General features: G+C 59.7%; 2 protein-coding genes across 5 annotated transcripts in view; one reads left to right on the top strand and one right to left on the bottom strand.

Moving 5' to 3' along the window:
• Positions 1-6,698, top strand: part of NFKB2 (nuclear factor of kappa light polypeptide gene enhancer in B-cells 2 (p49/p100)) — an 8,464-nt gene extending 1,766 nt beyond the window's left edge. For 2 of the 3 annotated variants that reach the window (XM_011935478.1, XM_011935479.1), the window contains exons 2-23: positions 53-145; positions 421-502; positions 619-659; positions 899-997; positions 1,074-1,225; positions 1,516-1,622; positions 1,716-1,874; positions 2,172-2,276; positions 2,406-2,491; positions 2,573-2,711; positions 2,924-3,049; positions 3,475-3,684; positions 3,764-3,905; positions 4,267-4,381; positions 4,465-4,678; positions 4,840-5,009; positions 5,131-5,233; positions 5,364-5,515; positions 5,633-5,702; positions 5,917-6,089; positions 6,222-6,333; positions 6,426-6,698. In XM_011935478.1, the coding sequence (XP_011790868.1) occupies positions 125-145; positions 421-502; positions 619-659; positions 899-997; positions 1,074-1,225; positions 1,516-1,622; positions 1,716-1,874; positions 2,172-2,276; positions 2,406-2,491; positions 2,573-2,711; positions 2,924-3,049; positions 3,475-3,684; positions 3,764-3,905; positions 4,267-4,381; positions 4,465-4,678; positions 4,840-5,009; positions 5,131-5,233; positions 5,364-5,515; positions 5,633-5,702; positions 5,917-6,089; positions 6,222-6,333; positions 6,426-6,550 (2,703 nt within the window). In that variant the 5' untranslated portion in view covers positions 53-124 and the 3' untranslated portion in view covers positions 6,551-6,698. The remainder of the gene's footprint in view (positions 1-52; positions 146-420; positions 503-618; positions 660-898; positions 998-1,073; positions 1,226-1,515; positions 1,623-1,715; positions 1,875-2,171; positions 2,277-2,405; positions 2,492-2,572; positions 2,712-2,923; positions 3,050-3,474; positions 3,685-3,763; positions 3,906-4,266; positions 4,382-4,464; positions 4,679-4,839; positions 5,010-5,130; positions 5,234-5,363; positions 5,516-5,632; positions 5,703-5,916; positions 6,090-6,221; positions 6,334-6,425) is intronic. The other variant, XM_011935480.1, reaches the window with a different exon arrangement.
• A 93-nt stretch (positions 6,699-6,791) lies between these two features.
• PSD (pleckstrin and Sec7 domain containing) overlaps positions 6,792-12,873 on the bottom strand; it is a 16,992-nt gene continuing 10,910 nt past the window's right edge. For both annotated transcript variants that reach the window (XM_011935473.1, XM_011935474.1), the window contains exons 12-18: positions 11,061-11,104; positions 9,190-9,380; positions 9,027-9,097; positions 8,756-8,913; positions 8,444-8,588; positions 8,015-8,158; positions 6,792-7,603 (exon numbers count right to left, since the gene is read on the bottom strand). In XM_011935473.1, the coding sequence (XP_011790863.1) occupies positions 7,373-7,603; positions 8,015-8,158; positions 8,444-8,588; positions 8,756-8,913; positions 9,027-9,097; positions 9,190-9,380; positions 11,061-11,104 (984 nt within the window). In that variant the 3' untranslated portion in view covers positions 6,792-7,372. The remainder of the gene's footprint in view (positions 7,604-8,014; positions 8,159-8,443; positions 8,589-8,755; positions 8,914-9,026; positions 9,098-9,189; positions 9,381-11,060; positions 11,105-12,873) is intronic.

Raw genomic sequence — 12,873 nt, 5'->3', positions numbered from 1 at the left:
CACCCCCATTTAGCTCTGACCCCCTCCCCCACGCCACTCCTCCCAACTTTAGGCGGGCGCCTAAAATTCTGGGAAGCAGAACCTGGCCGGAGCCACTAGACAGAGCCGGGCCTAGCCCAGAGACATGGAGAGTTGCTACAACCCAGTGAGTCATGCTGCCTGCCCCTGACCCGGCCGGCCGGCCGCCCCCCGTGTCTGTCCACCTGTCTGTCCGAGCCCCCTCTGCTGCCTTACACCTGCATGCTCGCAGATGCTCTCAGCCTACCAGTCTGTCCATCTGTCTACAACTCTGCCTCCAAAAGGAGCTTTCTCTTGGGCCTGAGGAGGAGGGGGAGTGACCACTGAGGACTTGGAGATGGGAGGTGGGGCAGTGGGGGGCGCTGAGAGTTGGATGCCACCCCCAGTCTGTCTCCAAACCAGGGTCTGGATGGCATTATTGAATATGATGATTTCAAATTGAACTCCTCCATTATGGAACCCAAGGAGCCAGCCCCAGAGACAGGTCAGTAAGTTCACTAACCTCCTCTAGCCCTAAAGGTAGGGGGAGGGAGAGCATGTGCCTTCTGCCTGGGGGAAGGGCTGGGAGAGCGTGGCTCAGCAAGGTCTCCCTGTCCCCAGCTGATGGCCCCTACCTGGTGATCGTGGAACAGCCTAAGCAGGTGAGTAAGCAAAAGGGAGGGTGTGGAATGGCTTCAGCTTTGGGGACAAATGGGGTAGTGGTAGCTGGCAGGCCATGGAGGAGCCATTGCCCAAGATGGCCACAGGGGATTGGATGGTCACTGCTGCTGATCAAAGTGCTGTAGTTGTGGTTCAGAGCAGATACTACCAGGCACTGTGGTCACTGCTGGCCGGGGTGGTCTTCCCTGATCACAATACTACTCTGCCCTTGGACCTTCAGAGAGGCTTCCGATTTCGATATGGCTGTGAAGGCCCCTCCCACGGAGGACTGCCCGGTGCCTCCAGTGAGAAGGGCCGAAAGACCTATCCCACTGTCAAGGTGAGCCAGGATGGTGCTGGAGGGTTGGCTAAGTGGACAGCACACCCAAGGCCCTGACAGTCCCTGCCTCTCCTAGATTTGTAACTACGAGGGACCAGCCAAGATCGAGGTAGACCTGGTAACACACAGTGACCCACCTCGTGCTCATGCCCACAGTCTGGTGGGCAAGCAGTGCTCGGAGCTGGGGATCTGCGCCGTTTCTGTGGGGCCCAAGGACATGACTGCCCAGTAGGTGCCCTCTACCCCTGGCCCCCACTGGTGTGCCCCTCACTGTCTGCCAGTCCTAAGCCCCAGCCCGCCTCCATGAGCTTAGCATCTGACCAAGGGGAGAGAGGTAGGTTGGCCCCAAACCCAAGGGCCCAAGTAGAAACTCCAATAGCTTCCTTGAGAGGGCCCAAGTAGAAACTCCAATAGCTTCCTTGAGGAAGTAGGGCTGAGCTGAGCCCTGACAATGGGAAAGGCACCTCAGGAAGAAAGAACTGCACAGCCAAAGGCCTCCGATTCTCCCATCTCCTCAGATTTAACAACCTGGGTGTCCTGCACGTGACTAAGAAGAACATGATGGGAACTATGATACAAAAACTTCAGAGGCAGCGGCTCCGCTCTAGGCCCCAGGGCCTTACGGGTATGGGTGTGGTGAGGGGAGGGTCATGGGAGGTGCTCATGGAAGGAGCAGGGGGGGAGAAGCCCAGGGGTCACACATGTACCCACTGCCCAGAGGCCGAGCAGCGGGAGCTGGAGCAGGAGGCCAAAGAACTGAAGAAGGTGATGGATCTGAGTATAGTGCGGCTGCGCTTCTCTGCCTTCCTTAGAGCCAGTGATGGCTCCTTCTCCCTGCCCCTGAAGCCAGTCATCTCCCAGCCCATCCATGACAGCAGTGAGTATCCTGACTGCCTGGGGTGCCAGGCCTGGTGGCAGAGGTGGCACGAGGGGTGACCTTAAGCTGTGGAGTCAAACAGGCCTGGGTTTCAGAACCTGGTCCTGTCACATAGATGCTGAGTGATCCTGAGCAAGTCATTTCCTCCTCCTGAAGCTTCTGTCTTTAGTAAATGTGAATATTGGGTGGTTCCTGCAGCTCCAGGGGTTGCTAAGAAAAGGAATACAGAGCACCCACCTCCTTAAATGTGGCCATGGCTATTGCATCATCTCAGCTAATCCATATCCCACCCCATAGAGTCTCCGGGGGCATCAAACCTGAAGATTTCTCGAATGGACAAGACAGCAGGCTCTGTGCGGGGTGGTGATGAAGTTTATCTGCTTTGTGACAAGGTGCAGAAAGGTGAGACTGGAGCCCAGGCTGGGCGCCAAGGACATCGAGTATAAGACTGGGGCCAGAGAAGCTCTAGGGTAAAATTTAGCCCCGGAGATTCCACCGGGAGCTGCAGCCAAGCTTCCGTTTTCCTTGTAGATGACATTGAGGTTCGGTTCTATGAGGATGATGAGAATGGATGGCAGGCCTTTGGGGACTTCTCTCCCACAGATGTGCATAAACAGGTACCCAGGGCTAGGGCTCAGGCTGGGGGCTAAATTAGGCTAAGGACTCACTGACACCCTGTGTCTCCCTGCACCCCCCAGTATGCCATTGTGTTCCGGACACCCCCCTATCACAAGATGAAGATTGAGCGGCCCGTAACAGTGTTCCTGCAACTGAAACGCAAGCGAGGAGGGGACGTGTCTGATTCCAAACAGTTCACCTATTACCCTCTGGTGGAAGGTGGAGCTGGGCTGAGGACCCCAGGGGGATGGTGGGGGGCCAGGCTGGGCTAGAAGGTCCCAAGAGCTAGATGTGGGCATGCATGAGCCAAGTCAGGAGTGTGGAGGGTCCGAGGAGGTGCTTCCTAGGAGCCAGCCTGAAGGCTCTTCTGGGAAGGGCCCCTGAGGCATGACACAATAATTGGGCTCAATCTCATTTTCCTCTGTCCCCAGACAAGGAAGAGGTGCAGCGGAAGCGGAGGAAGGCCTTGCCCACCTTCTCCCAGCCCTTCGGGGGTGGCTCCCACATGGGTGGAGGCTCTGGAGGTGCAGCTGGGGGCTATGGAGGAGCTGGAGGAGGTGAGGGGGTGCTGATGGAGGGAGGGGTAAAGGCAAGAGAAGCTGTGGAGGAAAAAAACCAGGGAGAGGCCGGGCGTGGTGGCTCACGCCTGTAATCCCAGCATTTTGGGAGGCCAAGGCAGGCGGATTACCTGAGATCAGGAGTTCGAGACCAGCCTGGCCAACAGGGTGAAACCTCGTCTGTATTAAAAATACAAAAATTAGCTGGGCATGGTGGCAGGTGCCTGTAATCCCAGCTACTCGGGAAGCTGAGGCTGGAGAATCGCTTGAACCCGGGAGACAGAGGTTGCAGTGAGCCGAGATCGCACCACTGCACTCCAGGCTGGGCAATAAGAGCAAAACTCCATCTCAAAACAAACAAACAAACAAAAACTGGGAGAATCCTGGCTGGTGCCCGCTTCCCACAGCCCTGCCTGTACCCACAGGTGGCAGCCTCGGTTTCTTCCCCTCCTCCCTGGCCTACAGCCCCTACCAGTCCGGCGCGGGCCCCATGGGCTGCTACCCGGGAGGCGGGGGCGGGGCGCAGATGGCCGCCTCGGTGCCCGGCAGGGACTCCGGGGAGGAAGCCGCGGAGCCGAGCGCCCCCTCGAGGACCCCCCAGTGCGAGCCGCAGGCCCCGGAGATGCTGCAGCGAGGTATGGCCTCCGGGGCACGGACGGTCGGGGCGCTGGGGCTGAGGACCCAGTCCTGACCCACGCCCTCTGTCGCCCTCAGCCCGAGAGTACAACGCGCGACTGTTCTGCCTGGCGCAGCGCAGCGCCCGGGCCCTACTCGACTACGGCGTCACCGCGGACGCGCGCGCACTGCTGGCGGGACAGCGCCACCTGCTGACGGCGCAGGACGAGAACGGAGACACGTAGGCAACAGAGGGCCTGGCGGACGCGGCGTGGGGTGGGGGCAGAAAAGGGACCGGCACAGAGTCGGGCCCTGCAGTTTTCGGACACGCCAGGCTTCAAGTCCGGCCTCGCTGTTCACCAGCTTTGTTCAAGATGCTTGGTCTCTCCAAACTTCAGTTTTGTCGACCGTGCAAGGGGTACAGTTATAGCACTTACCTACCTCAAAAGGTGCTGGGAAACGTTAAGTGCAGGCACAGAGATGCTCTGGGCCACGTGCTGGGTTCCACGGGCCCCAGCGAGGGAGTCTATGAAGGCAGTGGGGCTTTGAGAGCGAAAGATGCTCTGAGTGACTGGGCCAGACTCTCGCTCCCCAACCCCCAGACCGCTGCACCTGGCCATCATCCATGGGCAGACCAGTGTCATTGAGCAGATAGCCTATGTCATCCACCACGCTCAGCACCTCGGCGTCGTCAACCTCACCAACCACCTGCACCAGGTGCGGGGGCGCCTACTGGGGAGGTGGGAGGGGTTGGAAGGCAGGTGGGTCTCGGGCCTGGCTCACCCTGCTTTCATCCCCAGACGCCCCTGCACCTGGCGGTGATCACCAGGCAGACGAGTGTGGTGAGCTTTCTGCTGCGGGTGGGTGCAGACCCAACTCTGCTGGATCGGCATGGAGACTCAGCCATGCATCTGGCGCTGCGGGCAGGCACTGGTGCCCCTGAGCTGCTGCGTGCACTGCTTCAGAGTGGAGCTCCTGCTGTGCCCCAGCTGTTGCATATGCCTGACTTTGAGGGTGAGCTCCCCATCTCACCTGACTAGGGTCAGGTGGGGACCAGGGAGGGTATCTGGCCAGTGCCCAGAATGGACTATGAGGTGTCAAGGTTGAATGGTCAGGGCTGGCCCAGGAACCGCCTTAAGGGTCATAGCTGCAGGTTGAGTATCCTGCATCCTTAGGACTGTATCCAGTACACCTGGCGGTCCGAGCCCGAAGCCCTGAGTGCCTGGATCTGCTGGTGGACAGTGGGGCTGAAGTAGAGGCCACAGAACGGCAGGGGGGGCGAACAGCCTTGCATCTAGCCACCGAGATGGAGGAGCTGGGGTTGGTCACCCATCTGGTCACCAAGGTGGGACTGAGGATTGTGGAAGGAGTGGGACCAAGGGTGGTGGAGGGGCCAAAGACGGTGAAGCAGGGGCTGGCTAGGGGGACCATGCTGTGGTGTCAACCCTTGCTGCTCGCACCCCCAGCTCCGGGCCAACGTGAATGCTCGCACCTTTGCGGGAAACACACCCCTGCACCTGGCAGCTGGACTGGGGTACCCGACCCTCACCCGCCTCCTTCTGAAGGCTGGTCAGTCTCACCCTCAGGGGCACTTGAACAGGGTGAGGGGAAGGGAAAAGAGGTGCCTCCTGGTCCTCCCACTTTGCAGTCCTTAATGTGGGCCCCACCAAACGTCCCCATGACGGCCTCCCTCTCCCAGGTGCTGACATCCATGCTGAAAACGAGGAGCCCCTGTGCCCGCTGCCTTCACCCCCTACCTCTGATAGCGACTCGGACACTGAAGGGCCTGAGAAGGACACCCGAAGCAGCTTCCGGGGCCACACGCCTCTTGACCTCACTTGCAGCACCAAGGTGAGGCCAGCCTGGAACTAGAAGTGCTCTGAGTGACGGGGTCCAGAGTATCTGGACTTAAAGACACGGGCTTAAGGACGGGGTGGGAGGTAGTCAGAGCGGCGGCTGTCTCCCCAGGTGAAGACCTTGCTGATAAATGCCGCTCAGAATACCATGGAGCCACCCCTGACCCCGCCCAGCCCTGCAGGTGAGGAGCATCAAGCATCCCCAGCCCAGCTCCTCACACAGGTCTCTTCTCCTTCAGGACCCTCTGAAGGAGGCCTCCCTTTCTCTACCCTCAGCCCCTTCCATCACCCCTCGTGGTCCTGTCTGTCGCTTACCTTGGGAGAAAGGCAGTGTTCAGGTGTCCATGTCCCCACCCAACTCTGGAGGTAAATGACATGTCTATGTGTCCCCCTCAGGGCCGGGACTGTCACTTGGTGACACAGCTCTGCAGAACCTGGAGCAGCTGCTAGACGGGCCAGAAGCCCAGGGCAGCTGGGCAGAGCTGGCAGAGCGTCTGGGGCTGCGCAGCCTCGTGGACACATACCGACAGACGGCCTCGCCCAGCGGCAGCCTCCTGCGCAGCTACGAGGTGGGTTGGCCTTCGCCCTGCCCCCTTCCCATCCTCCTTTCCCGATCTGAGTCCAGGTGCCTCCTTGGCCCCAGGGCTTCCGAGCATACACCCTAACCATGACTCAGACCTCATCCGTCTGTTTTTTTTTAGCTGGCTGGCGGGGACATGGCAGGTCTGCTGGAGGCCCTGTCTGATATGGGCCTAGAGGAGGGAGTGAGGCTGCTGAGGGGTCCAGAGACCCGAGACAAGCTGCCCAGCACAGGTAAAGGGGCCTCCCTGGAAGGGGGATCTGGGCTTGGAGGATAGGAGGCCTGAGTCCTTGACTCTCCCATTCCTGTCCCCATTTACCCCCAGCAGAGGTGAAGGAAGACAGTGCATACGGGAGCCAGTCAGTGGAGCAGGAGGCAGAGAAGCTGGGCCCACCCCCTGAGCCACCAGGAGGGCTCTGCCACGGGCACCCCCAGCCTCAGGTGCACTGACTTGCTGCCCGCCCCCACCCCCCTTCCTGGACCCCCTGTACAGTGTCCCCACCTATTTCAAATCTTATTTAACACCCCACACCCACCCCTCAGTTGGGACAAATAAAGGATTCTCATGGGAAGGGGAGGACCCCTCCTTCCCAACTTATGGCAGCCCCTGATGTGACTCTTGTCCTTGGAACCAGCTACCCATCCTGCCCACACGCCAGGCATGGTGAGAAGAGAAGGATGAGGCCCAGCCAGCAAGTCCAGAGCAGTTTTAATGGGGGTGGAGGCTGTACAAAGGGCAAGGCCCACTGAAGCGGGGAAAGCCAAGTCGTGCTGCCCCCGGCCCAGGTATGGGGCCTTGGCATGGACGCCCTTCCTCCACCTCCAGCAAGAGAGAGGGTGAGCCCTTGGGGAGGAAGGAGGGGAAACCAGCTCAGCCCCAAATCCTGGTCTCTGTCCAAGCCAGGCCCCAGGACAGAGCGGGGACTGCTGGTGTCAGGGTGGGGTGGTCTCAGCAGAAAGCAGAAATGGCATCAGGCCTCTCCCACACAAAAAAAAAGCATCAAAAGTTCAGGGGCACTAGCCCCTCCCACCCCCGCCCACCCCGTACGAAAAGGTGCAAAACATTATCACAAAAAGGGGCTCTCGGACGTGCCCCCAGCCTAGGCTCCTGAGGCCCAGGCCCCAGCCCTGCCCTGCCCCGGACACCGCGTCCGGCGCGGTCGGGCCCTAGACCGGGAGGCCCTCGTGGGTGGCCCGAGGCCGGCCCGGGCTCAGGCAGGGCCATGTCATCCTGCAGGTGCCCAGCAGGCACCCCCCACCCCAAACCTCATCTCAGGGCTTCCGCCGCCCACTGCCTGCCCCTGGCCGAGGCTCTGAGCTGTGACGCTGAGCCCGGGGCTGGCTGGAGGGTTTGGACTGCAGGGAGGGACTGGAGTGAGAAGGAGGGAGTCCGTCCTCTGTGCTGCCGGCCTGGGCCAGTGCTGCCTCCACTGCATCCAGCTCCTCGCTGCCTGCCTTCAGCTTGACCCGAAGCAGCGCTGCATAGGTGCTATAGCGGGATTTCTGAGGCAGAGGGGCAGGGGCTGTGAGAGCCTGTTCTCTGCCTTCTGCCCACCCCACCATCTGGACCAGGGAGGGCTGCCAGCAGGGCAGGAGATGGCAGGTGCCTGCCCAGGACTGTGGGATGGTCCCATGCAGGCTGGTACCCTCTCTGGGCTTTCCTGGGACCATCATCTGTAACCTAATGTGTCTTGAGCCTTTACTAGAGCTGGGGAAATGGCACGCTTGACACACGCCCCACCTCGAAACCCCAGTGGGTGTCAAATGTTATCCTTCTTGCACAGAGGAGGAAACTGAGGTTTAGATTAAGCAACCTGCCCAAGGACCTCCAGCTGGTTCCACTCTTAGAGTTCATGCCTTTCACCCTAGCGTGGGCCTGCGTGTGTGGACAGAGGCACAGGCAGGGAGGCTCACCTCAAACTCCAGGTAGGCCTCCTTCTGCCGCTGCTCTTCAGCCTCCTTGCCCCGGCCCTTCTTGCCCAGCTGGGCGGCTCGGTGCTCCCGCAGCTCACTTGCCATGGCCTTCAGCTTGGCCTCATGGGTCCGCACCTGTTCCTCCTAGTGGCCAGGGGGAGGCATGGTCATGGTCACTCTGCCCTATATAGTGCCTCTGTGCAGATTTTTAAAAAGATGCCCCTTCCTTTAGACAAACAAACACTATGTTTGGGTTCCCAGCTGGCAAGTGGGACCCAGTGGGGGCTGGATTTCAGCCCCTGCTCACCCGTGGCCAGCATCCTGGTGCAGGGGACATCTCCACGATCATACACAGCAGCCTTGAGTGCAGTGGGCCTGAGCCTAACCCCCTCCATCCCACTGGCACCAGGTGGACAGAGCTGGGGCTACCTGGGAGAGGCGGGTGGCAGCGCTGGGCAGGAGAGGGCGGCTGAACTTCTTTTGGGAGCTAACAGCAGCTGGGAAGGGGGGCGCAGAGAACATAGCGGCTACTACATTGATGCGTGTGATCCAGGACTGCATCTGCTCCAGGCTCCTGGGGAGAAAGCACAGCCCCTTGGGACCTGGGCCCAGGGTTTCTGTCCCAGGATGCCAGTCCTGGCTCAAGTGTGGCCTGAGAAGGAATGAAATCCAGAGACAGGGAGGGGAGCAGGATGGGAGGTGGGGGAAGGGGTCCAGGATGGGTAGGAGGAGGGCACTCACGGGGCCTGGAAGAGGAAGACCCGCCAGTCAGCTGTGCGCAGGTAGAAGACGTGGGGCCTCTTGCTGTAATCACTGGCACGAGTGGCCAGGGCATGGTGGATGCTGATGGCATTCTTGAGCTCCGTCTCTGAAAGGGCCTTCCCAGGCTTGTACTCCTCCTGCAGGGGTGCCCATCTTGTCCTGGCCCCAGAAGCAGCCTGGCCCAGCCCCACCTATTCCCACCCATCAGCCAACTCAGTCCCAGCCCCAGCCCCCTGGCCTGGCCCCATACCTTCTGCAGGTAGAGGATCATGCCCTTGAGGATCCCGTGGAAGCTCTTCCAGCCCCGCTTGCCCCGAGGTGCTGCAGAGAGAAAAGGCAGGTCAGGGGGCCCTGGAACAGGCCCACTCCCATCCATCCCCCAGACGCCACACCCCCGCCACTCGGCCACATACTCTTCCTGCAGTCAGGGTCTGCGTGCACCTTTCGCACCAGGGCCCCGTGCTTGTAGACAGCAGCCCCGGGCTCGGGAGTCAGGTCCAGGAAAGGGCTGGAGCCGCTGCCACTGCCCCCGCTGATCCGCTTGATGACCTTGGGGTTGGGGTCGGCCAACTCAGACAGAGAGCGTCTCAGTTCCTCCTCGTCTCTGCAGGTGTGATCACCTCAGAGGGGGCTGGCCATGGAGCCGTGACCCCCGCTTCAGTTCTGGTCTCTGCCTGCCCTGGAAAAGCTCCCCCAGTGTTTGTGGCTTGGGGGGCTCAACCTGAGGGTCCTGCCATGTCTCCAGCCTCAGATCACGCCTCCCCAATGTGTAGTTCTGCCCTGTCAGAGCAGGGCACTTCCCTCAGAGTTCCCCAGCCTAGAGCCACCACTGTCCCTTCCTCCCATCAAGTAGGGCCAGCACTATCCTCTCCATTGCTGCACACCTGCAGCCCTCACGACCTTCTCCACCAGGACATCCCCGGGTCTGCCTCTGCTGGCTCAACCACATCCAGCCCCAGGCTTTGCTCATGGCTTGTGGCTAAATGGTAGCAGATGGAAGAAGTAGCTTCCTAGTGCCGCCCCTACCCCAACCCCATACATCCTGGTCTACAGGCTCAGTCAAAGAAAAAATCGGATTCTATCTTGTCACTCCCTTGCTCAAGAACCTGCAGTAGCTCCCTGTTGCCTCCCATATGGAGTCTACACTGCATCTCCCCCAACACTATTTTTCTCCGTCCCAGCCAGGCCTGCCTTCATTGGTTCCCCACCCCATACTCATTTCAGCCACCACACCTTTGCCTCCCAAATTCCAACTTCCCCTTTCCTCTTCCCAAATGCTGCCCCTACTTCATGGCCCCAGTCTCAACCCTCCAAAAGCCTTCCCCGATCGCCCCCTTCCTAATCCTGAGCTGTGCCTCCCGAGATCTCCAGTGACTGGGAACTCCCAGCTAACTGGGCAGTGAGGGAGTCTCAGTGGATAAAAGCAAATCTGAGTGATCTATGAACTGTGAAAAATAAGACCTCTACCCTCAGACTGGGGACCCCAAGGCCCAAACTGGATTTCTTCCCTCAGACTAGGCTCTTCCAATACTTATTTATGAGTCTCTATGTTTCTGTTTTCTTTTTTCTTTTTTTTTTTTTCTTTTTTTTTTTGAGATCAAGTCTCGCTCTGTCGCCCAGGCTGGAGAGTGGCGCAATCTCGGCTCACTGCAAGCTCCGCCTCCCAGGTTTACGCCATTCTCCTGCCTCAGCCTCCCGAGTAGCTGGGACTACAGGTGCCCGCCACCACACCCGGCTAATTTTTTGTGTTTTTAGTAGAGACAGGGTTTCATCATGATAGCCAGGATGGTCTCAATCTCCTGACCTCATGATCCGCCCGCTTTGGCCTCCCAAAGTGCTGGGATTACAGGCGTGAGCCACCGCACCCGGCTGAGTCTCTATGTTTCTATTGGAGGCTGCCAAGAACAGACAGCATGGTTACTTGTTTTGTTCTTTGACATCTGGGCTCCCTAGGACCTGAGAGGGCCTCTTGTGCTGCTGGTCAAGGCCCTGCTTCCAGAGGCTTCTGTTTTCCCACTAGGGTTGCCAGGGGACCTCCCTTTGATGTTTCAGCACCTCTCCTCCCACCCCAACCCACTTGTCATAACAACCCAGCTAGAGACAAGATACAGAACCCCAAATTCAGGCGGACATCTCCAAAGAAGGAAGTAAGGCAGCCTCCCTGCCTCTCATGGCCTCTCTCCTCCCCTGCCCCACCCAGGGCCCACCCCAGCTCTCTCAGCCTCCCCAGGCAGCCCCTTCCCCATGCCCCATCTTAGCCCCACCATGCAGCCCCGGGACTCACATGGCCCACTGCAGCTTCTCATTCTTGATGGAGCTGTACAAGGCCTGGGGGGGTGGGGGAAACAAATTAGGGGGTTGTGGGTCAGTACCCCAGTGTCAGAGCTTAGAGCCTTCCCCTCTAACTTGGGAGATGAGCCAGAACTAAGCGGAAAGGGCAGCAGGATATAATGACCAAGAACACAGGCTCCAGAATGGAGACCCAGGCCCGGCTCCACCACCTGAGCTGCATGACTTTGGGCAAGTATCCATGGAGAGGAACAAACGTAGTAACGTGGGCACAGGCAGTTAGCACAGGGCATCCCGGCACAAGGCTGACGCACAGTAAATGGTTGTTGCTATTATTATCTTTATTGTTGTTAAGGGGCTGTCCTGCTCAGATCCTGGGCTGGAGAAGCACAGCCCTGGAGGGGGAAAAGCAGCCCAAGAAATTCCCCTTCCCCCAACCATGCGCTCTGGCCTGTTTCCACAGGATGAGCCCACACATAGCATATGGGGAAACTGTGACCCCAGGATAGAGGACTCGCCCTCTCAGCACCTTCCTTCACTAATAGAGAGCACACTATCATGGCTCCCAACACCAAGACAAGCTGAGGCCTCCTCCTAACCCTGACAGCCCCAACAAGCCAAATGCCAGGGTGGTCCAGCGCCCTGCCCATGTGCACACTTTCTCACCAGAGAGCGAACACGCATCTAAAAAGCAGTGGTTTTAGCTTCCAATTCCTGCATAGCCCAAACTCTATGTGATGTGAACCAGCCACTTCCCCTCTATCCAGCTGGCCTGGGGACATTTGGGGGTTCCGGGGTGGTCAGAAGAGAGAACAGGCTCCAGGAGTGGCATGGGGTCCCCTCTTCTCCAGAGTGGCCTGGAACATGGGTCCACGCCAGCGCCTCCAACTGTGGGGGTACTTCCGTCAGCCTGTCCGTGAGTGGGTGTGTCCCCAGCATGTGCATGTTGGGCTAAGTGTGTGGCGTGTGATGCTGCCTGCATGTGAGCTGGGTGCAGTGGTGACGTTGGCAACTTCCCTGTGATGGGACACAGCCTCCCCTTCACTCCTCCCAACAAATCAGTCTCTGACTCTCTCACTGCCCACAGCCATGCCCAGCCACACGGCAAACCAGGCATCCCAACTGGGCACACACTGTTCACACCCTTGTCTGGGGATGGGTGTACCCCACAGCCGCCAACCCCCGCTCCACCGCCCCCAGCACAACCAAGGCAAATCAACACATAGACCTTCCAGCACATACCCAGTCAAAACCCAGCATGGCTCAGACCCTTAATCCTCACTCACCAACTCTCTGGCCAGAAAGCGGAAGCGTCCACCAAGATCCAACCTGCAATCCTTGCCTCCAGCCTTCTAGTTCATCCCCTGCCTTGTCTCAGGACCCCTTCGGCCCACCACCACACCTCCTTCGAGGGCCCCGAACCCCATCGGTGGGCCGCAAGTCATATTCAATCTAGAAAACCCGCTTCGGTTTGTGAGGCCCACCTTGGTTCCAGGGTCTGTGCCCTCCCTGCCCCCCAGCCCGTGCCCACCTCTGGCTGCCCCTGACCTCTGTCCCTACCAGCCTACCAGGCTCCGCCCTCGGTTCGCGCCGCCCTCAGTGCCTCCCTCAAGCCGCCCCCTCAGTCGCCCCCCAGCCTGGCGTGGGCCGCGGCTCCAACACCCTCACCGCCTTTTTCTTCTTGCGGCTCTGCAGGCGGCTGACCACCAGGTCGGTGTAGAGCACCGGCTTGAGGCTGCGCGAGCGCTGCGGCCAGCCGTAGCACAGGGTCTCCGCGCCGCGGTGGGTGCGCCCGTAGCGCACGGAGC

The sequence above is a fragment of the Colobus angolensis genome, unplaced genomic scaffold (assembly GCF_000951035.1).
Source record: "Colobus angolensis palliatus isolate OR3802 unplaced genomic scaffold, Cang.pa_1.0 Scaffold144, whole genome shotgun sequence".
Taxonomy (NCBI): Eukaryota; Metazoa; Chordata; class Mammalia; order Primates; family Cercopithecidae; genus Colobus; species Colobus angolensis.
The sequence above is the reverse complement of the archived record's forward strand: the minus strand, read 5'-3'. Positions and strand labels throughout refer to the sequence as shown.